The sequence below is a fragment of the Ostrea edulis genome, chromosome 4 (genome assembly GCF_947568905.1).
Source record: "Ostrea edulis chromosome 4, xbOstEdul1.1, whole genome shotgun sequence".
Lineage (NCBI taxonomy): Eukaryota > Metazoa > Mollusca > Bivalvia > Ostreida > Ostreidae > Ostrea > Ostrea edulis.
Genome location: NC_079167.1, coordinates 33413176 through 33440382, shown reverse-complemented (window position 1 = coordinate 33440382; position 27207 = coordinate 33413176). Strand labels below are relative to the sequence as shown.

General features: G+C 36.0%; 1 protein-coding gene across 1 annotated transcript; it reads left to right on the top strand.

The window, feature by feature from the left end:
* The first annotated feature begins 62 nt into the window (after window positions 1-62).
* LOC125668216 (uncharacterized) lies at window positions 63-27207 on the top strand. The gene is made up of 26 exons (XM_048902057.2): window positions 63-175; window positions 309-326; window positions 498-1103; window positions 1322-1497; window positions 1697-1831; window positions 2046-2209; window positions 7163-7361; window positions 8491-8603; window positions 8699-8813; window positions 9537-9737; window positions 9826-9873; window positions 11025-11204; window positions 11792-11944; window positions 14439-14642; window positions 16756-16883; window positions 17942-18071; window positions 18171-18364; window positions 18454-18547; window positions 19756-19972; window positions 20541-20722; window positions 21200-21352; window positions 21463-21608; window positions 21855-21997; window positions 22085-22182; window positions 23671-23809; window positions 26898-27207. Exons 1-26 carry the CDS (start codon window positions 145-147, stop codon window positions 26966-26968), a joined length of 4038 nt encoding a protein of 1345 aa, XP_048758014.2. The 5' UTR covers window positions 63-144; the 3' UTR covers window positions 26969-27207.

Below are 27207 nucleotides of genomic sequence, written 5' to 3'. Positions count from 1 at the left end.
GAAATTATGGATGTATATATAAAGGCATGACGAGGAGATTAAAAGGCCGGGTGTATATAGCGAACATCGGAGACCGCGATCTGGCAAGTTTGCGCTGTGCGTTCTCCTAGTTCAGACCAGACCCTGCTGGCAGGAGTCAGAAACATGAAATTCGCCACTTCTTTAGTTCTCATTGGTAAGACATATCACTTTTAATTGACATCAGAATGTTAATTTTCAATTTTGCATTTCTTCCAGTCATTTCGGAAAGTATCCAAATTTTAATTTAAAACATTGCATTTTATACTTTATATGTTTCTTCTTATTAGTTTGCTGTTGGTCATTCGGTAAGTGTCTCTTCTTCTTTTTTAAATCAATGTAATATGTATTTCATTTTCATTTATTTATTTATTTGAGATTATCATACATGTGTATATATATATATATATATATATATATATATATATATATACATGGATGTCGTTGTCAGTATATTTGAATATATAATTAAACATCAGGCCAGGGCCAGCTTCCCACCAAGAACACATTTTTCTCCGGTGGGAAATCTACTCCACCTGGTGGAATGACATTTCCTTCTGGTGGAATGACCCAGCCTAGCGGACGAACTGCTCCCCCTAGTGGAATGACTTTTCCATCTGGCGGAATGACGCGTCCTAGCGGACGAACTCCTCCACCTAGTGGAATGACTTTTCCATCTGGCGGAATGACGCGTCCTAGCGGACGAACTCCTCCACCTAGTGGAATGACTTTTCCATCTGGCGGAATGACGCGTCCTAGCGGACTAACTCCTCCACCTAGTGGAATGAGTTTTCCATCTGGCGGAATGACGCGTCCTAGTGGACAAACTCCTCCACCTGGTGGGATGACATTTCCGTCTGGCGGAATAACGCGTCCTAGTGGTCTGCCTGGAGGAATAACGTTTCCGCCCATAATGAAGATAGACTTTCAGTGCCCTAAGGAGTGCATGACTTGTCAAAAGCTAAAGAACCCGTTAGAAAAGCCCTGCACAGCTGTGGATGACTACGGAAATACAAAAGCAGATTTTGAGAAAACACTGACCGCTAAACAGAAAGAGGTTTTCCAAGAAATCAAGGATTTAGGCAGTACGTTCACCTTATCATTCTTCTTTTGTCCAATCTCAAGAAGTTATAGCTATTTTTTAATTTGTATAAAATCTCTTGATATGGTATCTACTATTTTTTTAATTTAATTTAGAATTAAGGAAATCCTCAATAAAGAATTAAAAAACAACAACAACAAAAAGCAATGGAAATCATCTTTAATACTAATCAGAATATGTTTTCATTTCTCTTGCAAACAGCGTTCGAAGCAAACTTGGAATCTCGTACATGCGGTGGTATGGTGCGACACATCGAAAAATATGGAAGTATGAGCAGGACAGATAAGGATAATCTGAAGAATTTCCTTAAAGACCCGAGCTCTGTCAGTGCCCTTAACATGAAAAAGTTCCCCAAAGAGGTCTTCTCCTCGCTGAAAGTAAGTCTGCGTCCATAGCGCATTACCATGACTACTGAACTCATGGTCTCGAACTATTATTTTAAAAAAAAAAAGTTTTATGTATGAGATGAGAAGGTAATGACGAATTTATGGACGCTTTAAAAAGGCATAAATTACAAAATTAGTTGCAATTCGATATCTATGACGCCAGTGTCAAAGTTATCATTTTCATTTCTAGGAGGACAATAGCACGTTCGTGTTTCAAAACATGGATAAAAAACAGAAAGTGGTACTCTGCGAGGGCCTGCTGCTCACAGATTGCTTGACCAGAATGCAAATCGTCAAAAAGATCGACTGCGGACGCGCACTAGTCGTAAGCATATCAAACATTTACTGAATATCAATTTGTCTCATTTTTTTAAAATCCAGATATATTACCTTTTCCATGAGTTATGATGTCAGTAATCGTCATTTCCTGTTTAATTCAGACAACTTGGATTACAATTTCAAAATTTCATTTTCTTGTTAAAAATCAATATATTGTTTTTATTTTTGGAGTGTATTACATATTTCTTTTTTTTTTTCAGGAGGGTGGTAAAACTATAAAAGCCACTGAGGCCAAGATCATGATGGATGTGCGAAGCTGTGGGAAATGGGACAGAGAAAAATGGAATCTAACCCTGCAAAACTTTCCGGAAATCCTGCAAGCTGACTGTCTGAAAGCCGCCCCCACCGACCTTCTATTGGAGAAGTAAGTGTTGGTAAACGGCCAAGATCGGAATTTTATTTCCTTTTATAACAATATTATGTTTAAAATTCCTTTTCACGCCATTGAAAGGGAAACTGAACACGCATACAACATAAGTTTATACCCCCATGTTCCAATTACATGTACATGCGCATAACCTGACCAATCCAGTTAAGTTAATCCCAATAATTTCTTTAACAAAGCGAAAGGTCGAGCCATAAGTTCATAAACTGGGTCTAGTGTATGAGAAATCAATATCGCTTACGTGCTTCAATAACTGAGTTATGAAACATTTTAGTAGATAGTCCGGAGAAATAAAATCTATATCATCGGAGTTTTGTTTTTTACATTTCCAATGTTTTTGCCTTTGATATCGTTACAAATTGTAATGGGGGCCATTTCCTCACGAATGTACTGCAGTTGTGAACAATGCGCGTATGGATCTTGATAAATGAAATATGTCTATGTAACGGCTGAAAATTCCGACAGAAATAAAAGTAGAACGAAGGTGCGTTTCCTCGTCGCCGTTCATACCCTCGTCGCCGTTCATACCCTCGTCGCAGTTCATACCCTCATGTATTTTCAAAAATGAAATTTATTTCTATACAAGTAAACCTATTAAAAAGTTCTTTGATGAAAATGGGAACTGTTTGAGTGATTCTTATAGAAAAGATAAAATTGTCAATATTTCAAATCATTGTGTTGAACTTTTTACTCCCGACATTTGTTGCAAAGCCAAGTCCGTGTGTAGTATCTTTTGAAGTTATAATTGATTAAACTCTCTAAAACTTAAATAAGTCAAATAAGTTGGTACATGTATATTTGACCGAAATGGCATTTGATATTTGATAATATCTTCAAAATAATTCTAAGCAAAAGGCTAAAACATAAAAAATGTAGACCCTAAGGCCATATTTTCATTTTTTAATTATTATTTCTTTGTTTGTTACACAATATTTCAACATTTCCATGTCCAGACTTTATTATGTCGATCAGTGTTGGAAATGTAGAGCTGGCAGGCTTCCACGGCCGACATACCAATAAGGACAGTTCAGCAGTGGTACAATGCTCGCTCTATTAATCCGTTTAAAGGACACCCAAAAACTTTGAATGAGAATCGTGCGCGAACTTACTAAATATGTATGAACTGACCAGCTAATTCAATTCAATAATCATTTAATGCAAGATATACATTGTAGGATATCCCCTTGGGTCATAAACTTGAGAAAGATAAATTTAAATTGCACGTGTGACATAGACATGGGTCGTGACTTTGTTCAATGCGTTACCATTTATTCAAAAAACGATAAAACTCTGAAGTACTTCAAGCCAATCTTTTTTTCATAGTAAAACACGATTCTGATTAATGGAATCACGCATCTGTATCCTTGATTTTATCTACAACATTTATATGATTATTTATTTCAAATATATCGGTTTAGAAATCACACTATATATAATCAATCTATTTGGACTGTTGCAGAAGACTTATTTCTTATTTTTTAATATAGGTTTCGACCATCCCAGGTGTAACCAATTTCTTATTTGTTTTACCATGTTCATAAGTACGTAAAATCAAGTAGGAGTTCATCACATTTACAGAGAAATGGCATAAGTACGAAAGCCTATTAGAATCACGTAAAACAAAATTATATTCCACTATGTCGTCATTATCTCGTAATTACAACAAAAAAATCTTAATTGCGACAATAAATCTCGTAATTACGAAATGATTTTATAATGTATATGATTATATAATGTATAAATATTGGTCACGTGATAGCATCTTCGCTTCCCGTCGTTTTCTAGATGGGTTTTATTTAATACAGGAAATCACGTTCTGATCGAAGGTCAAGAAGACCATTCGAATAGTTAGAAAGTTTACTTGCTGAGTGAACGTTTATTTATGTAATTAAAGTACAAAGGAAAGAAAACTCTTATTTATCATTGTAAGATTCGACACCATCAATTAATTAACTTTTACAATTAACTTTTACAAATTTAACGACAACATAAACCTATAACAAAATTAAACTATCATATAGTGTATGAAAGTTCAAGACTTTAGCGAACAGCAGTGTCACATAAGTGCACATTAATTGCTAGAACTGGCCGAAGTTGAAAGTAAATTTCCAGACATGAATTATGAAGGACTGCTCCGAGATTCGGTGAAGGCGTCAGTCCAAATATTCAGCCAAACCGAATCTCAGCTGATATGTTATTCTGTTTGTTCTTTTATTTATCAATTTATATACTGTCCGTTACAACTTGTATTGCTTTAAAGAGAATTTTGAAAGAGAACGCTTAGTAAAGGTTTCACTATCGAAGTGTCTGCTGATATTGGACAAAGACTGGTTGTATAACGAGATGTTACTATCAATAAGCATCACTAAATACGGAGGTATTCTACATCGTCATATTGAGTGACTTTTGTTAAAATATGAATGAAAATATAGATATCAGCAATATTTGTTTATCCCTTTCGAAAATCATTGCCTAGCCGAGTAGCTCAAGACCAGCAGGGGTTTTTTAAAAAAAATTCAGATAATTGCTTTCTAATAAAACTGCATTTTTTTTTTACTAAATAAAGTTTCAAAACGTTGTACAAATTCTCCACTTTTCATCTATATCAAATTTCTCTGGTGTACCATACATCCTTAAGATTTTCAGATAAATTAAATCGTAAAGTATACCAGTATTGAATAGGGAATAGAATAGAATTTACAGTGAATTCGTTTAATCAAGAATGTCTTTTATTTGCTACGACGTTTTGTTTTCATATACATGTACGTGTTTCATCATAGTTTCTCAAAGTTATGATTGAAAATGGCGTAGAATGAATGATGCGTAAGAACTTTCTTTCGTTCTAAATATAGCTCCATTTACTAACGAATTAACGGAAATATTCCAATAAATACATATTTTCCAACTCCTCTAAAATATTTTGTTATTTTAAGTGAAATGGCAGAGATAATACTCCAGAAAATGCAAACTGAAATTTATCAAAGTTGGCGTAATATATATCTTTTAGAAGAAGGTGGTTTGTTCAATAATTACATGCACAGTACGTATAAAAGGTGTGCCGTGATACACAATTAAAATTCCATGTACTGACTGCTTTCTACCAGTCCATTTTGTGAGAATATCGAATCCATGCTTGGATAAATAATGAGCCGTTTTCACATTCAGTACCACATCGTTCCCTTGGGGTGACGGATTGTTCTGTGTTACGTACAGCTCGAGTGTCGCTGCTCCAGTTTATGAACTTTGATTGATTTTTCATAAATTCAAATAAACTCGTTTCACTTTAATCACGAAGTAATAACAATGCCCCATTCTTTAATATTTACACAACATTAAACAGGGAGTAGGACCAGTGGATCTATACACTGTAAGTTTCCATTATATGCGAGATCACAATATCAGCTACATGTACCTACCCATGATCTCCTAAACAAGCAGCCTCTGTCACATCGATTTTCACAGCGTTGTCAAATATCTTATTGTTATCAAATTCCTTGGATGATTTACTATCCGTCGGTGTTATATTAAATATTCACAGATCTAATACACTAACATGTGGATATAGAGACACGGGTTTCTGAATAGTTTACAATGAATAAAACATAACAGCCGCAGGTGTCAGGGAGTCCCATGGCTGTAACTTTCAGTGTACGAACAGAGACTGAAATTTTCTTCTCAACAATTTATGATCCACATTTAACAAGAGGTACTGAGCAATGCTCACTAAGAATACCCCCCGCTTACCCCAATCTCCCAAAGGGTGTTGGTAATAGGTATAAACTACCTCTTTTCTGAGTGTAAAAAACAAATGGCATGACAAACCGAACCATATTGCTACTTCGATGTCCAGTGCGCGTGACCTTTGACCTTTTGACCCCAAAATCGATAGGGAACATCTTCATCCCATGGGTAGTCCATATGTATGATATGGTGACTGTAGGTGGAAAGGATAACGCTTTAGAGCCCGGAAACCATATTGCTACTTCGATGTCCAGTGCGCTTGACCTTTGACCTTTTGACCCCAAAATCAATAGGGAACATCTTCATCCCATGGGTAGTCCATATGTATGATATGGTGACTGTAGGTGGAAAGGATAACGCTTTAGAGCCCGGAAACCATATTGCTACTTCGATGTCCAGTGCACTTGACCTTTGACCTTTTGACCCCAAAATCGATAGGGAACATCTTCATCCCATGGGTAGTCCATATGTATGATATGGTGACTGCAGGTGGAAAGGATAAGGCTTTAGAGCCCGGAAACCATATTGCTACTTCGATGTCCAGTGCACTTGACCTTTGACCTTTTGACCCCAAAATCAATAGGGAACATCTTCATCCCATGGGTAGTCCATATGTATGATATGGTGACTGTAGGTGGAAAGGATAACGCTTTAGAGCCCGGAAACCATATTGCTTCTTCGATGTCCAGTGCGCTTGACCTTTGACCTTTTGACCCTAAAATCGATAGGGAACATCTTCATCCCATGGGTAGTCCATATGTATGATATGGTGACGGTAGGTGGAAAGGATAATGCTTTAGAGTCCGGAAACCATTGCGTCTACAGACGGACGGACGGACGGACGGACAGACGGACAACCCGATTCCAGTATACCCCCCCCCCCCACAACTTGTTGCGGGGGGTATAATAACAACAGAATACATATCCCATTGTACCAAAATAGTGAGCGGATTGTCTAAACCTCAAAACACATTGTTTTAATGAAAGATAACTTGTACTACGATTAAACACGTTGGGCCTGTAGCTCTCTAGTACCCATCACAATACGAAATTTCCTTGTCTAACGATTCAAATGTATGTAAATGATAAAAAGGATATATTTGATATTAAATTATTTTCCTGAGAAAAAAAAAGAGATTTCGAAATTATTAGGGGGGGAAACTGAAATAAAAAGATGATAATAATTTGCAGCATGGACGTAATGAGCGGGAAATGCAGTGATTTCAATAAACGTGACATTGAGGTGTTCGCCAACATCACTAGTGCGAAAATCAAGGAGAAGAAGACCAGCGGTCAGATGCAACAGAAAGAAAAGGATGACTGGGTCAAACTCTTATCTAAATGTGGTGCGGATCCCTCATATTTCAAGGATATTCTTGATCCTAAAGAGGTATGTGTATATGATCATATAAAAGAAATCAAAGAGGTATGTGTATATCATCATATAAAAGAAATCAATATCAAAACAGGGTTGGGCATTTGCATTTTTAGCCATTTCGGAAAGAAGTCTGTTGATGCTGTGGAATCTTCTACATTTCTGAGTCCCGTGGAGATCCAGGTTAGAGTAGGTCCTCAGTACCCCTTGCTTGTCGTAAGAGGCGACTAAATGGGGCGATCCTTCGGATGAGACAGCAAAAACCGAGGTCCCGTGTCACAGCAGGTGTGGCACGATAAAAATCCCTCCCTGCTCAAAGGCCGTAAGCGCTGAGCACAGGCCTAAATTCTGCAGCCCTTCACCGGCAACGGTGACGTCTCCATATGAGTGAAATATTCTCGAGAGGGACGTTAAACAATATCTAATCAATCATTCAATTTACATTTCTGATGATATTTGAAATTTAAAAATAGCATCGCCTCCTAACATCGAACCCGATGCGTTTTATTTCGGTGTTACGCAAGCACTTGCTCACTTATACCCCACCCGCACCATAATGTTACGATATATCCCTACTCCCTTGCTAGGGAGTCATGAAATTTGTCCCTTGCGGTTTTTATTCAAAGACAATTCCAAAATGGTTAATTTCGAAAATTACCCAATCTGTGGGATAGTTTACAGCCTCGTGGTCCATGCACCTTTATTTACCGGTATCAAATGACCATTGCACTATTTTCAACGTTTATTGTAAATCACTGGACCATGAACATTTTTCATCGACCATTATTTACGTAAAATTAAATAAGCAATTGGATCTCAACATATTGTAAAAACAGTCTTTGGATTCAGATATGAAATATATACACGTAATTTATTTTATAATCCAGTGCATTATATCAATGACAAGCATTATATTCTCCATGTTGAAAAGATTGCGTCACACCAAGGTCTATACTAATTAGAATTGTGTCTCATAGTCTGTTATGTTTGTACATACCTTGTTATGAATTGAATTGATTAAGACTGAAAGCCAAAACAGCCAGAATAATGACATCATTATCAACACCAGAATCCCTTCATTTTATCTACTGCGATCCCAAAGTTTGCTAAACCTGAAGCATAATTGAATTAATGTATATTTTAGACTTTAAGAACTGCTGATCTAAGCAAAGCATCAAAGACAGAGAGAAGCAAGTTTCTAGAGGATGCCCTGAAAACCGTACAGCCATCCGAATTTTCCAAGGACGAGATCGTAAAGTCAGTGTTTGACATTTTCTGATGAAATCCGAATGATTGTAGGGGTCTCTTGTGTAGTTAATAAATCACAAAACTCTTTAAATGCTTTTTTTCAGTGCTGTTGGGGCATTGGCCAATGACAGGAAGGTGTTACGTCAGATGAACGCCTCTGCCATTGAAGGAGCCGCTTGTGACGTCTGCAGTAACGCAGCTAACATCGACAAGTCTGATGTAAGTCCTGCACCGGGTTTGTAGCACTTGAAATCCTCAGTTAAAACTTTAACCTTCAAACTGGATAAAGATTAGTCTATGCGAAAAATGCAAAACAAAAAATATGAAAATAACCAAATCTTAAAGAATTGCAGGGTTGGCTTAACCCAAAAGCATGTTTAAATAGAAGCGCATGTGGACATCCCTCGGTAACAAAAAATATCATTTTCAGTTCCATTTTTGTAGAAATTAACAGTCTTCTCCTTTTAGCCCCCGTACGCGAGTTCTGGGCTTTACGTTGTTTTGTTTTTTGGTCTCTCCATTTGTCTGGTAGTCTATTTGTCCACAAAACCTTTATTTTGAATTGATGGTGATAGGACATTCATATTTGACATGTGCATTACTTATGACAAAACCTTTCTTTAGATAACAAAATTTTTGACATTGAGCTTGGATGTTGACCTACTTTTGAAAAACGTCAACCTCGGCCTTAACTTTTGAAAGATTAGTGCTAGGACTTTCATATTTTACATGTGTATTCCTTAGGGCAAGATTTTTCTTTGGGTACCCAAATTAATTTGCTACCATACAGAGGCATCAGTGTTTCACATACGCATTTTGTTTAAATAAATGTGTTATGTATAAAAACGTGTTTACCGTTCCAAAGGCAGGTATACAAAATTGTTTTAGGAATTTTGTATGTAACTGAGATTTGGAAATGATTTAGATATATTTTCTCTACAGATGAGAAAATTTGCAGAGGTTGTGATGGAGCAGCCGTCTTTCAATGACCCCTCCTCCTTTGACCAATCCACGTTTGCCTGTATGGGATGTATGATGTCCTACATGAAGAAAAGTTCTTTTGAGAGCATCCCTGATTCTGCACTGCAGTCCGCCATTACTTCCGGTGACGTGAAGGAGATGAAGATGTCATCAAAAAGAATGGTGAGTGGGAACATTCCAAATCGACATATTTCATCTAGTCAACAAATGTACGACTTTTTATCGATGAACAATTTGTATTTTATTCCAGGGAAAGAAAGTTTTGACCAACGCCAAAACAGCGTTTGGAAAACCCAATGTGAGTGTTTATATCATACAAGTAATATTAATCAAATATATGGAACGTGATTGATTTCATTATATAGTTAGAAATATAATGGCGTCCACACTCTGTTTAATGTGAGCGTTCATTTCAGATGGAAATTCTACTGAATGCAATTTTAAAATAATTTCGTGAATTGGAATTCATTTACGTATATTGCTAACGAGAAATGTATGTATCTTAGGACAATGTTAAAAGTTTAACGTCACATTGTATGAGCAAATAAATGAAATCATTCATATACATGAATATGATTAGTTTTGTTGTAAGGGTTATGTCCATACACAGTTTCGTTAATCCGGATATTTTGGACCCTAGCAAAATCGTCCGGAGAAATGTTTTATATATATTCATTTAATTAAGGGTATCATTTCTAAGCACTAAAAATATCCTTGGAGATATTTACATGTACAATTTGTATCTAATTAGGGTTATCTGAATTATGTTGAATTCAAAATTTCTGGACTACTAACTAATACACTAAACTACAACCACACGTATTAGGGTAAAATGCATATTGTAGCTGTATTCAGAGATCATTTGTCGATACATGTATATCATTAATTCAAAAGGAAAAATAACCGAAGGGTGCATAACTCCAATCTGTGATAGAGGGGGTAATTGCATTAAACCTATACATATAACTACTGTGTACGGATAGTTCACTGACGCTGATCTCTGTGAGTCGTCATTTAAGAAATTAATTTCATTTTTGAATGCATTAACCGCGAGATTTCACACCAGCATACTTCACGATACGCGTTAATGTCTCATACATATCTTCATGTATTTTCAAAAATATTAAATTCATTTCTATACTTCCAATTATATTTTCATTTCTGTCGGAATTCCCAGTCGTTGAAATATACTTACTATATTTATCAAGATTCATACGCACACTGTTCACAACTGCATCGCATTCATGAGGAAATAACTATCAATTGGTAAAAATTTCAAAAGCAAACACACTGGGAATGTACATATGATGACTTATCCGTTTTTCCCCCACTCTTTTATATTAGTCACGCTGAATTCTGTACGCATCACTGTTCGGTGGGGATGCTTTTACTGACACTTATTTGTGTGAGGGGGCCGTGAAATTTTACCTGTATGTTTAACTTACCTAGGGAGACTTCTCTGACGCCGATCTGAAGAAAATGAAGGGTGCTTTGGGGTCCTTTGAACCGGAAGACATTGACAAGATCCCTGATGGCTCCTTCACTGTTGACGTCCTGAAGGATTTTGAAGAGGCATTCTCCTCCGATGACAACCCAAAGAAGTCTCTGAAAGCCAAACTCGTTGACAAAGTGAGTCCTTCATTCACTCAAACACGATGATATAGCTGAAATGTAAAGACGAAAGTGTGTCTTCCAGTAGATTGACCCTGTTGTTTAGTCCATAACGACAGGGCTCCTAACACTTTACGATCGTCTAATATCTTGATTCATTTTTGAATTGCATAAGTCACACAGATCATTTAACACTTAACACTGTAAGTCCTTAGATGCCAAATCGTCGATACAGTGATATCTACAATCATTGCCTCACGATGATTAAGTTGATGGCTGATGGAAAGCGCCGATTACAGTACCATTCTGTTACAGAATCATATTAAAAATGTACATTTTCATAAGTTAAAAAAGATCATCAAATATACAGAGTTTAATTTTGCACTTGTATTTTGTGTAAAAATTCACTAAACAAAATTTGTTTTTAAAGATGTGTCGGTATTCTATTCTATAATATAAATAATAGTATCAATCTAATTATGCAAATTACAAGTGGTAGTTTGTGAAAAATAGGCTTGAAATAAAAGTTAGACTCTTTTAGAGAGAACAGTAATATTTGCTCTGACTATTTCTGTATTATCTTCGTATTTCACTATTTTCCGCAGGTAAAGAAGCAGGCTGGCGGCATTGCAAAGTTGATTGAGAATGGTCTGGGTAAGGAACTGTCACCTGCAGATCTCGATGACGCCCCACTCTCTAGCTTCCCGGATCTCCTTGGCGAGAACGGCGAGAGCACAATCAAATGCAACCGGAAGCAGGTTTGTGTCAAAAATTGTATTTAGTTTTTATAAAAAGCGCAATTTTAAGAATATTACTTTGGTCTTATCAAATGCAATCGAAAACAGTTATTTGTCAAAAACTGTATTTGGTTTTTACAAAAAGCGCGATTATAAGAATATTATGTTGCCTTTATCAAATACATTTGGAAACAGGTTTGTGTCAAACAGTGTATTTGATTTTTACAAAAGGCGCGATTTAAAGAATAATACTTTGGTCTTATCAAATGCAAACGAAAACAGGTATTTGTCAAAAACTGTATGATTTTTTTTACAAAATGTGCGATTTTTCGAATAGTATCTAGTTATCAAATGCAATGGGAAACAGGTACTTTCTCAACATTCGAGTCATATTTTCAAAAGACCAACAATTTTTAGAATAACATCGCATTCCAATTCTCTGATCTAATCAGGAGACTATCGCTATTTCAATCCTTTTAAAGTTCTACTAAAGGGAAAATAATGTTTTACTATTTAATGAAATCTTTTCAGTCTCGAGATCTAAGAAAACAATATATATATATATATATATATATATATATGTGTGTGTGTGTGTGTTAAATGAGGAGATGGGTTAAAATTATGGTCTACTTTTTCAGTTTCTCATTATTTCTTTAGAAGTGTGCTCTATTTCACCTTCATGGAATTGGACATAAAACGGATTTTCTAATGACAATCCTTTAAAACATTCCTTTATGTTATCATGATATCGATCTCTGAAAAGTTTAAAAGGATTTTGAATTAATTGAAAATGTCGTTCAGTATTGTGTATCAAAGGATTTCTATGATGACAATGCTTTTTAAAATAAAACCACCATTTAGACGATTAGTATACATGTTTTAAACAGTCGTAAGGGATTGGTGTTGTCTCAGATATATTTGAGCAGCGTTAAACCAACGACGTACTTACTCCATCTGTTTTGAAACTTTTGTTAATTATCAAAAGCAGCTTGATTACCATTTCACTGTACAAAACACAGGTACAACGAAAATCAAACAGAACCAATGGATTTGTGTGGGAAAGCATTTCAATATGTCGAAATTATTTTGAAGCGGTCAAGATTTTTTTTCCAAACATTTATTGATATTTGAGTAACGTAAATAAAATTTCGTGGCATTTATTTATGCAGAACGTTTGTCATTCCAAAGAGAATATTTGATAACAAATATGTGCGTTCTGAAACGCTTCATATGTTATTTATATTTTTAAACATACAAACGTACATAAATCTATAGAATGTCCTTGATTTTTTACTTCAACATTTTGACTTCATCAATTGTAGTTGATGGACACAAAAGTGTGAATATATAAATTTCCTCTCCGTGTATTTGTGTTTACCATTATAATTAACCATTATAGTGCTTGAATGTGTCTTATTCCCAAACTCGTTTTGGAAGAGAGCAGCAAGCGCGAACTATCTGCTTATTTATACATGTATGAAGTAAACTATTTTGAATACCCCGTGCAGTTCCTGTGAAAGAAGATGAAGGGAGTGTCATATTATTTGGTTTATGTGACGTCAAAATTGTTAGGGAAATCAAAAGAGTTGTCTTTCCTTTTTTTCTAAATATACAAAAAAATTATTTTCATAGGCACAGGTTAATTACAGTATGACAAATTTATGTAGCCATCGAACTTCACATAAAAACCACGCCGTTATACCCACATAATGTGTGTCTTTTGAATGCGCATTATTTCTGCCCTTGAGTTCTCATGGCAAAGCAGACTTCAAGATATTGTAATGCTTAAAATTATTCGAAGACACACTACATTGAAATATAGATGCAAACTAACAACTCAACTTTATGACAAATGGGATGACTTCAACTTCTCCATCGCCAACTTCCGATATCTATGTAGCAATATTCAATTATCACCTGCATATGGTGTTTATGTCTATCAACTGATTCGATACGCAAGAACATGTTTTGCGTATGATCAGTTTTTAAATTGAGGCAGGTTACTGACATATAAGTTAAGGTTACAAGGATGTCAACAGTCTTGTTTAAAGTTAGCATTTCACAAATTTCTATGGTCATTATAACGATCTAATTTATCAAGTCAACCTTTCATTGGGTCAAATGCTGTCTGACGTGTTTTATACAAATTGTTAGGCCGTTCTTTACACACAATGAATTTGACTACGTATTGCTCCTTATACCTGATCAAGATAGATGGCTCACGGCGGGTATGCTCTATCGACAGGGAATGCTTACTGTTCTCAGGCACCTGATCCCACTTCCCCCATCTCTGGTATGTCCAGGGATCCGTATTTGCTCTACTCCTAATTTTGCATTCTTTATAGGAATTACTGTTCGATATCTTCACCTTTTCATGCGCATGAACGTTTAATGAATCTATCATGAAAGTAACACTTTAGCAGGAAGTCCATATGTTAGATCTCTATCGTATTGTTAAAATAAAAGTATATGGAACATCAGAGGATAAGAACTTAAATGATGGATTTCGTATCAGGCCCGTGTTTACATGAAGAAAGTGAAGAACGCCTTGGGCGATGTCAATGGTACGGATTCTAACTTCACGCTGGCGAGGTTATCCAACATGAAGCCGTTCCTGAATGGACTGGAGGACAAAGATCTGAAAAAGATAGAACAGGACGCGGAGTACTCGGACAAACTGCACACCATCGCCAAGGCTCCGGACATGTCACGTGAACAGGTCAGAAAACACCTGTAATATTTAGTATATTGTGTAAGTTTTTAAATCTTTGACTTATATTTCAGCTTTCTTTTCATTGACACATTGATGTGTACATCTTCACTTTTAGAAATCTGTTTACATTTTTTTGGTTGGTTTGGTTTTTTAAAATTTGTCACACACCCTCAGTTCATATTTTATCCAGACAATACATAGTTTAACATCAAAGTAATCATAACAGAATATATATTGTTACCATGTGTTATTATATTCAAACTCAAACAAGGAGAAAGTTACTTGAATTAATTTTCTTGATATTTACCATTGTAATTACGGGACATAACTCAAAGTTGTGCTTTTGTTTAGTTTACTTTATTGAAACCTTGGGAAACATCTCATTGGTATGGTACAGTTATATAATAATCTAGTAACAATATACTAGTGAGTATAACCATGTGAAAAGAATCATGTGACCAAATATGGAGGATGGACAAACATATGATATGTTATAAGTTTCTTAGGCTCAGTGCCTTTATCAAAAACCTTGCTAGATTACATAACGCTTTTCTGTTTCTTATTGAAAAAAGTTGCACAAGTTTGAACATGGATGGTTGAGTAAAATAATATCGTTTGATGTATATTTTTCGTAAATCGGAATAATAGGGACATGACAGAACAAAATGGTATTCATCAACAATTTCGTTAAAATCACATTTCTGACATTTTCTTTGAGACCTTGCAGTGTTTGAGTATCGACCCTTTTCTATCAACAGCTCATGTGCAGACATTCTAAATTTACTCAATATTGTAGTTTCAAAAAATTAAATTGTGGTGAATTTTGCTATATTGAAGTACATTTTCTTAAATTTGCAAAAAATGTCAGGCAATCATCGAAAACAACCACTTTCATTGTGTATCTTTCAAATCTAACCATAATTTTTGTAAAACCAATTTAGGGAGTACAAATGTTTAAGAAAACTATTTTGCCTCTTTTTCTAAACTTAGTAACATAACCTAGTCTGATTCTGAAATATAATGACGCTGCAGTTTATATAGTGTTGAAATGAAATTCTCACCCTTATCAACTGTAATGAAACAATTGGTATCTAAATTCGATAAAATTTGTACATTGCTTTCAAAATTGTCAAAAATTAATTTCCTTGAAAGCATTGTGTCTGACTACATTCAGTTTTCAGACAACTCTATTCCATAGTTTACAATGATTGAAATTGTGTAAACTTCTGACATGAATTTACAGAGTTACTTCCCTTTTAGATACTTCAACAATATAAAAAAGCTTTACTGGCAAGGAGATATTTTCATGATGATTATTTCATGTTTCAGAAAATGACGCGAGAATAATTTCTTTTGCAATCAGTTTAAGGTTCTTACTAATTGTTTGCGTGATTGACTGAGCTGACTTGTATGTATATTGGCCAATATCTACTTAATGTAACTTCTAGCATTTATATATTCACGGAACTAACTAGAACTAACTATCGACTGGACTAAGTACTATTCATTTTGTTGACTGAATATATTAACTATATCGAACTAGTATTCATATTGACTAATATTTATATTGACTAGTATTTATGTTGACAAATATCTATATTGACTGGATTGACTAGTATTTATAATTATGTATATTGACTGGATTGAGTAGTATTTATAATTATGTATATTGACTGGATTAACTAGTATTTATAATTATGTATATTGACTGGATTAACTATTTAATATATGTAAATTGTCTGGATTAACAAGTATTTATATTGACTGGATTAACTAGTATTTATATTGACTGGGTTAACTAGTATTTATATTGACTGAATTAACTAGTATTTAAACAATGTATGTAGATTGACTGGATTAACTAGTATTTATATTGACTTGATTAACTAATATTTACTCGTATATTGACTGGATTAATTAGTATTTATATGTATATTGACTGGATTAACTAGTATTTATTCGTATACATTGTATTGACTGGATTAAATTATGTATATATTGACTGGATTAACTAGTATTTATATGTATATTGACTGGGTTAACTAGTATTTATATTGACTGGATTAACTAGTATCTATGTGTATATTGACTGGATTAACTAGTATTTATATGATTACAGATGAAGACCCTGACAGACATGTACAAAACGTACTCCAAAATCGACTCCACAGATGAGGCCACCTTCTCTGGTGCTGTTGACAGCAGCACAGTAGACACCATGGCTCCACAAATTCTCGCTATGTTGAGGTGATTTCTCGCTATGTTTGAGTAAATTCTCGCTATGTTGAGGTGACTTCTCGCTATGTTTAAGTAAATTCTCGCTATGTTGAGGTGACTTCTTGCTATGTTTAAGTAAATTCTCGCTATGTTGAGGTGATTTCTCGCTATGTTTAAGTAAATTATTGCTATGTTGAGGTGATTACTCGCTTTCTTTAAGTAAATTCTCGCTATATTGAGGTGATTTCTCGCTATGATTAAGTAATTTCTTGCTATGCTGATGTAAATTCTTGCAACGTTAATTGAGATGTATTCTCGCTATGTTTAGGCAAGTCCTCACTATCTTAAAGCAAGTTTTCGCTATGGTGAGTAAAATTGTTGCTATGATGACGTAAATTTTTGTTATGTTGAAACTAATTTTCGCTATGTCAAAGTAAAATTCTAGCTACGTCGAAGTATTTTCTTGCCATAATGATGTAAATCCCTGCTATGGTGGAGTAAATTCTCACTTTATTCCGCTATTTCTAAAATAACCAGCAGAATTTTGAATTTGAATTGCTAACTTTGATCAACTGGATAGTGCTCCTACAAATAATTTTTTTCAAACTGTAGAGTACTATTCAATTCATATTGTAATTATTAAAATATAACTTTAGCAAATTGTTTTATGTCCAATATACGAAAAACCCTTTAACTCCACGAATGTTTGGTAGAGGAACAGTTACAGCCCGTGGCATCTTACTCGGTCTCTTAGTGAATTGAAATCTTAGATGTGATAATCTTTAGACTTTCCAAGAGGTTACCATTTTATTCACCTGCCTTCGACATGTGGAATGGAAGTTGCAGGATTTTCACCGAAATCTTTAAAAAGGGTCCTATGTCGTGAGCACTATGCGCTGACACAAGCAACAATCCCATAATGCAATAGAATACGATTATGACATCGATCTAAATTAGGCTTTTAATCTATAGGGGATGTGTGACGTGGATAAAATGTTCTGCAAGACGTAATCAACAAGAAATCATCTGTTGATTACACACGCTACATTGTAGTTTAAGATTTGTAAACGCTCATCAATACATTACAGTAAATCCCAGCTGAAGAAATTTGGCACAGCTAATTGCGAAGCTGTCGTTCAACGATTGGCCGAAGTAGACGACAAGAAATTAACAAAAGACGAACTGAAGGAAAAGTTTGAGTTCTTCAAAGAATGCAAGGTAACTTCATGTCCAGCAGTGTACAGATGCTGTATATACAAAGAAACAAAATTCATCCGTGTTAGAAATTATCAATGAATATTTTGGTTTGCTTTGTAGAGTAAGTCCTCCGGTACTTTGACCTCTGATGACCTCTCTGAGGCAGGAAACACTCTCTGTGGTATCGATTCCGCTGCCCCCGACCGAATGGATGCCGACGCTATGGAGAAGATGGCCCCTACCCTTCAGAAATGTAATTTGGATTCAACAACAAGAAAGAAGGTTGCCTCGAACATCATCAGCAAGATGTCAATGTATGTTGAACATAGAATATTTACTTTACTGTAAACAATTTCGAGGTCAGCTTCCTCAAGCTATTTCATTTTATGTTCCCATTTTTCAGGACTGACACAAGCCAAATCAAATCCTCGGGATATTTGGTCCTTGGTCATTTCATGTCAGAACTGTCTGACAGCCAACTAGCCTCCATGGATAAGGTACGTGTTCCAGCAAACAAAACCAGCAAGTTTAAAGGCACGTGTTACAGCAAACAAAAACCAGTAAATCTAAAGGCACGTGCAACAGCAAACAAAACCAGTAAGTATAAAGGCACGTGTTACAGCAAACAAAACCAGTAAGTCTAAAGGCACGTGTCACAGCAAACAAAACCAGTAAGTCTAAAGGCACGTGTCACAGCAAACAAAACCAGAATGTCTAAAAGCACGTGCCCCAGCAAACAAAACCAGAATGTCTAAAGGCACGTGCCCCAGCAAACAAAACCAGTACGTCTAAAGGCACGTGCCCCAGCAAACAAAACCAGTACGTCTAAAGGCACGTGCCCCAGAAAACAAAACCAGAAAATCTAAAGGCACGTGCCCCAGCAAACAAAACCAGAAAATCTAAAGGCACGTGTCCCAGCAACCAAAACCAGTAAGTCTAAAGGAACGTGCCCCAGCAAACAAAAACCAGTAAGTCTAAAGGCACGTGCCCCAACAAACAAAAACCAGTAAGTCTAAAAGCATGTGCAGTGGTGTATGCAATGTACCTATACTTTTTTATGCGCACTGTTCTAAAATCAGCCAAAGGCCAAGTATTGATGGGTGTAAGTAATCAAACCATGTTAATTTTTGTAACTTAATTTTATGTAAGTTGATGTAGTCTGTGTTTTCCCTACTTTTAATTTTGTATCCTTGTGGTATTTGTGAGATTGATTGCTGTTCGTTATCTTTACTTTTTATCATCGGTTGTTGTGTACAGAACCGTACGCAGCAATTGAATTTAGTCACCTAAATGACGTAATTGAATTATTGTTATATACACATGTATTCGTACACTGTATATGTATAATCGAGAAAATGAACACATTTATTTGACATCTAATTCCAGTTTCATTAGGAAAAAACTGGCAAATAGAGAGACCCAAAACCATAATATGTCCCAGAATCTCAGATTACGTAATATAAGTGTGTGGGTTTGTGTTATTTATTTCAAATAAGTACAAAATGCTCACTATGAATATGAAAATATAAGCTAATTTAGTTATGTCCTGATACGAATTTATGTAAAATATAGGAGGCAAATTCACGAAAGTTAAGTGGTCCAACATCATTTTGTTAGCCATGATGAAATTTACAATTAACTGGTAAATATATACCGGTGACCGGTGAACACTTTCGTATCCTACATCCGCTATTCGTGGTTTCAGGACACGGTGAATGACGTAACAGACAAATTAATGGAGTCGTTCAAAGATAGCGATGACACAAGGAAAGAGAGAACGAAGAATGCTGTGGCCAAAGAAGCAGAAAAAACGGAAGAGGATGAGTTCAAGAAAGGAAAGAGGAAGGTTGTAGAGTTTGTGGTCGGCGTCAAGGAGAGTCTTGGCAGTCAGCAAGCGTCTGGCAGACGGAGGAGGTCCACAGGTATGTCGAAGAATGCATTCAGATCGAAACAACACCGTACAAATTGTGTCATTTCTTAATATTGACATTTTCAATGTTTGGTCTCTGATATCTTTACAAGTAAGGATAGCCATTTCCTGATGAACGCGTTGTAGTTGTAAAGTATGCGCGAATGAATCTTGATTAATTTGATTTTAAATTCTGACAAAGATGAAAGTAGAATGTAAATATCAGAAATAAATTCATTTTTGAAAATACATGAGAGTATGAATTGCAACTCTTCACACCGTCGTACTCTAAGAAGCGCGATAGGGCTTCATATAAAGTATGCTGACGTGAAGCTTTGAAGTTCATATCCTACATACATGTACATGTGTGTATTTTCAAAACTGAAATCTATTAACACACTTCACGAAAAGAATGCTGGCGTCACAGATCGTACCCCCATGCCTTTTCTAAAACGACATTTATTATTTAATCGAATGCTGTTTTCTGTTGGTTTGACAGACTGGCTCTTTATTCAGAAAAATAAAGATTCTGCAAACTGATCTGGTTTAGCTAAAATTGGTCCATGTTTTCTTTACCGTAGCTTCCCTTACATGCACGGATTTGACATCCATCGGAACTACGGGATTGTCGGCACTGACTACCACACAGATCAGCAACATCCAGGACCAGGATTTCAAGGACTGCGCAGAATTGTTAGGGTCCGTCTCTGATTGGTCCGACGCCCAGAAGGAGGCATTGGTGGTTGTAGCCAAAAGATCAACGGTAAGTACCCCACGAGTCTTCTGATCGGCAATACCATGCAGCTAGCAACGGCGAATCGTCGATATTAATGTAATGCTATATACCCGGTATGTGCACTACAGCACGGTTTTTGCGAAGTGCATGGAATAGCCTATCGAGCTTCGCAATAGGAATTATTCGTTAGGCTAAGAATTCTTTTTCAATGGGTCTAGTCACCTCTTGTCTGGATTTAGTTTTATCGTTGACCGTTTTAATCATTTTAAAGTTTTTAATCGTTTGCGATGTGAAATGATCGAAATTTACATTATTAATGACTGCCAGCGAACGTTAATTCAAGGGAATATGTCTTTCAATCCAGCCGTTATCTACTACCTAAGTAGAGACGAGTTGAATCTCTTGTTCCAGCAACTGTGACGCTAAACCCGGACATTCAGTAAATATAGCTTGCATGTGTGTTTACCGAGTATACTATCCTATGACTATGACGATTCATTGTAGGTTTGGAACACGCCGTCCTCCTGGACCACCACTTACGTGTACTCCGCCGGGTCCTTCATCGAGGGACTCACCGCAACAGAGATCGCTACAATCCCCATCAATCTGGACTCCATATCTCGTATGGGAACCTTTAGCTCCTGGACTGATAGCAAGGTAACTTGATGCTCTCTAACCTCTGACTATTAACCTGAAATACACTCTAGTACTGTTGATACAATTCAGTGACCAGCTGACCACATGCCGGGGTTTTGTATCTTTAACAGAAACAAGCCGTATTCGATCGGTGGTTGAGTTATGAAAAATCCTCCAGCGCTGCCACTGTTACATCCAGCGAACTCCGATCTCTCGGTCACTTGACCTGCGGCGCCAGTACCAGCCACATTTCCTCAATCCAGTCTTCAGTCTACAAGTAAGAATAGCGCCATAATTACAAGTGAATTATGATGTGTTTCATGAGAATACATACCATATGACTCCGCTTTAACTATTATATACCGGCATTTAAAATCTTCAGGTTATATAATACCTATTGAACGTCTTTTGACACATGCTTAACTTTGATGATTTCTCCGTAGAATCAATGCGAGTTTGATCAGTGAATTAGACTTCTAATTTATATATCTGAGTTGATAATACCAATGCTGGTTTTCACCAGGGCATCTGCTGATACTGTTGGTGAGGTCACCACTTGTTCCGAATTCCAACTGCAGCAATGGATTGCGCATGCCAAGACCGAATACGGAAGTGACATCACAGTCTGGGACAGCGCTACTATTTCCAACATAGGAATAGTAATCGGTATAGCATGTTGAATAGAATTCTTCAATGAAGTTTTATAAAATCATTCTAAGTTTACGGTTTTGAAATCTTGTAATTTACATGCAGGTGGTCTGACCTCATCGGAAATGTCCACTCTGTCGGAGACGCAGATTGACAGCATTGCTGCCGCTGATGTGGCCTACATCCCCCCAACAGCGTTTTCAGTAAGTTGAAAATATTACATTGCAGGGCTAAATCTATAGGAAATGTACACATTTTTTTTAAATCTTGTTTTTCTCAACTCTATGAAAACTACATCAATGCATGCAAAATTTTGATGCGTTAAATTCCTCTTGGGAACTGAATGGCAAGTGCACCTTGAATTCATATCTTGTTAATAGAAACGCATACCTCACATACTAAACAAAAAGCTGCTCCTGACTAGAGAATGCAGTATGTCGAAGAATTAACCGTAAGTCTCCTTGGTGCGATGTACTGGAGCACCCTTCATGAACTATTATTCTGTAACTGAGAAATATTAAAAGTGTCCTTCTGCACTGATGGTTTCATGTTGTCACTGGGAGAAAAATTAAATAATATTCGTGATTACCAAAGTACATGGTATGACCCTGAATTACATTTACAAAAGGCAGTGGGAAAGCTCGGTGGATTTTTTGCTCTCTATGTCTTTCTGACCTGAAGCATTGATAACATTATGTTAGTCTCTGTTCAGACTATGTCCCGAGACGATTAAATAATTGCAGAAGCAATGTTTACAATATGGAATTTTTTTATGATTTGGGGGGGTTGGGGGGTTACAGATAAGATAAGATAAGTTTATTCCAATTTTGAGCCTAGGGGACATAACAGCAAAACAACTTATAAAGAAGGAAATTCAAAAAAGAAAGAAAGTTGACAACATTAACTACAGGTTACATAGACTGCAAACTGCATGTGGATGCAGCATGTTGGGGAAACAAGTACATACATATATGAATTGCTAATCAGGTGTATACACAAGTAAATGGACAATACCAGTATTATACTAACGTATGAATAATAAACTATAATGATTTTTGCAGTTACATTTTTCTCGATATTTAACCAGTTCGTTCAAAAAACGTTATGAAAAGTTGACGAATACTTGAACTGTCATACGCGGATATTTGTCCCTTTTGGTGCTAGAAATGGACTTGGGATTCTCAATTCACCCTAGAAACAAACTTTGGTTGAAATCCGACAAACTTGATATTTTAGCAGCCATTTTGAAATGGCGGTTCACTGCGATTCTGATAAACAATTAGTACTTCTGAAATTGTGAAGTTCCTCTCGGTATCCTCGGTATGTGACACAGCTCACGATGAATGTAGTCACACTCATAAAATCATTTCTATATTATCATTGTAAATCTGCTTGAACAGTGAAACCTGTTTAATCACACACACATTGGGGGGGGGGGGGGTCCATTTTAAATAAGATGTTAGATTGCACATCGTGAGGAACATAGAAAACAAAAGAATAAGAATTAGAGCCGAAATTCACAGTACAATGCCTTCAGATTAAACAGTATTAATCGAATGTACCAGTGAATTTGATTTTATAAATGATTTGATAAGATATTGAATAATTCTCAGGCAGTTGTTACAACCCACAATTCTCTTTGTTTCCGGTGACATTGCATCATCTTCATCATTTGTTGTTGTTTTTTTCAGGGTTTCTCTACCACACAGATTTACACCTTTGATCCTGCCCAGGCTCAGGCTAGCACCGCCTCCCAGAGGGCCGCTCTCAGTGCGGACCAGTTGTCGGCCCTGTCCTCGGTATCTGGAGTCAGTTACAGTAACACGGCCGGTCAGTACACTTCTTACTAGTACTACCATATAAGCAGAATTTTTAGCGAGGATTCAATTTTGGCATTATTAGCGAGAGTGATGAGATGTCTAAAATTGAGTATCGCTAACAATTTATTCCACATCGAAGGTAATAGTTATCTTTCCTAAAATTATAAAGTCGCTAAAATCGATCGATATATATATATATATATATATTAGCTGCAGAACTAGCTCTCTGAAAAAATATTTTGACATAACAGAGAGCTACAGATCCACCCCTTATAAAAACCTTCGATTTACGGGGCACAAAAAGCTGCGCACGGTTGAGCCCTTATATCGTTGTATTCTTGAGTTGCTGTCTCACAAATTTAATATAAAAAAAATTCTTAACATATTTTCCTACTATACTTGTGTTTAAACATACCTTCAAATATTCATTAAAGCCCCATACGACCTGAAAACTCCCAGCTTCAAATGATTTCGTTTGTTGACGTAGCCATGTTAGGTAGACGGTCAATTCATATAAATCGAAGGTTTTTATAAGAGGTGGATCTGTAGCTCGTTGTTATGTCAAAATATTTTTTCAGAGAGCTACAGTTCTGCAGCTATATATATACATATATTATATATATATTATGTATATCCATTTTTATGGGAAAATCGCTAAATTTGTGTCTCGCTAAGATTTCCAATTATACGAATGTGGCTCAAAATTCCGTTTGATAGCACAAATAAAATTGCATTATTTTTCAACAAAGCAAACACCTAAAATTCCACACCCACCTTAAGAGGCTGTCCATGGGATATCAGAGAAAGGCTGGCATATCGAGTTTGTGATCAGCATGTGCGATTTTACATGACATATACTATACTCATACTCCTTACTAATGCACTGGCTGTAAACGACATATATTTTTTACTAGCAGAAGAAAATCATTAATATCATTATTTATTATCTTGCTGAATTCCATGTTAGTCGAGGAATCAAAAGGACTAATAGGAACAATTGATGGACCCCGACAGGCACGTAGCGCCGTTTTACAAAGCTGGGGTGGGGTGGGGCAGCCGGGTAAAAATTGACTAAATACAATTGTCTAAAATTCTTGAGAATCAAACGAAAGCTAAAGACTGATACACAATTTTGGTACCTCCCAAACTTTAATCTTAAATCAGTTGGGGTGTTGGAGGGGATGGTGCTTGTGGTTCGTGCTTCATTTTTATTACTAATGAGTCCATACGTTTTAGCTACTACATGTACTATAATACTACATGTACTATGATAAAGGGGAGATCACCCAATATACCTTACTGTGCATGAAGGCTTTCAAGCGGGTCCTTATTTTCCTTATTTGAGCTTTAGAATCCTAAAAAAGACCAAATTTTTTGTTGAAATTCCTACATTTTCAAATTTTGAAAGTTGAAATAAATTTGACACAAAGTAAGTGTTGGAATTTATTAAATTTAGTCTTAGTATACTTTCAGAAAATGAATATGTTGATTAAATGTACATCTCAGAAGACATCTTGATGGTTATCAGCTATATTCAGCATTTATTGTGAGCCATGGGAGTCCACCTGAATTATATCATGGTTTGTGCTGAATGCCGAATATGGCTATTGATGACCACTGGTATGATCTTCTGAGTGGGTAATTAGTTTTTGTATTATTGCTCTTGCGAACGGTGAGTAAAACATTTTTTCTTTCCTATTGATTTGTAAATTTAACCCTTATTTTTGTCTAAAAAGCCCTAAAAAGTGCCCTTATTTTTTGATAATTTTGCCCTAAAAATGGCCCTTATTTTTTTGCAAAATGTCACTTGAAAGCCTGTGCATGTGAATATGATCAACTTGGCATAACGCAAATTGAGCGTTGTCAAAAAAAAAACCTGGGAGGGGCGGGTATCTCATATCCCATGGTTCTTCGTTCCTACCTGACATGTCATATGCCACTTATACCTATAGACAGTGCCTGACATGTCATATCACCTATACTTATAGACAGTGCCTGACATGTCATATCACCTATACTTATAGACAGTGCCTGACATGTCATATCACCTAAACTTATAGACAGTGCCTGACATGTCATATCACCTATACTTATAGACAGTGCTTGACATGTCATATCACCTAAACTTATAGACAGTGCCTGACATTTCATATCACCTAAACTTATAGACAGTGCCTGACATGTCATATCACCTAAACTTATAGACAGTGCCTGACATGTCATATCACCTAAACGTATAGACAGTGCCTGACATTTCATATCACCTAAACTTATAGACAGTGCCTGACATGTCATATCACCTAAACTTATAGACAGTGCCTGACATTTCATATCACCTAAACTTATAGACAGTGCCTGACATGTCATATCACCTATACTTATAGACAGTGCCTGACATGTCATATCACCTAAACTTATAGACAGTGCCTGACATGTCATATCACCTAAACTTATAGACAGTGCCTGACATTTCATATCACCTAAACTTATAGACAGTGCTTGACATGTCATATCACCTATACTTATAGACAGTGCCTGACATGTCATATCACCTAAACTTATAGACAGTGCCTGACATGTCATATCACCTAAACGTATAGACAGTGCCTGACATTTCATATCACCTAAACTTATAGACAGTGCCTGACATGTCATATCACCTAAACTTATAGACAGTGCCTGACATTTCATATCACCTAAACTTATAGACAGTGCCTGACATGTCATATCACCTATACTTATAGACAGTGCCTGACATGTCATATCACCTAAACTTATAGACAGTGCCTGACATGTCATATCACCTAAACTTATAGACAGTGCCTGACATTTCATATCACCTAAACTTATAGACAGTGCTTGACATGTCATATCACCTAAACTTATAGACAGTATCACCTAAACTTATAGACAGTGCCTGGCATGTCATATCACCTATACTTATAGACAGTGCCTGGCAAGCCATATGCCACCTAACTTATAGACAGTCCCTGGCAAGCCATATGCCACCTATACATATAGAAAGTGTCTGATTTTCAACGGAAAGCACTCTGTAATGTAAGTTCGATCATGTGATAACCTTATCATGTTTATTTCAGCTGGTGTCCAGTGCTCCGTCCTCCTGGCCATGCTCTTGGCCTCACTGACCCTGGTCATCAACAAGGCATGAACGCAAAGTTTTCACTTCATTGAATTTAGTTGCTGTTGAAATGAACATTATAGTTGAGAACATTGTTTGCTTATCCAAAAGAGATTTTATTTTTTTATTTATGAAATGAAATATATCACCTTTTTTTATAAATTGATTTATTTGTTATTTACAGTAGAAGACAATCTCTTCTAGCAAAAAGTATGCTTTATAAGTAACTGTATTTCTGTTAGATTCTATTAAAAAAAAATAATTTGAAA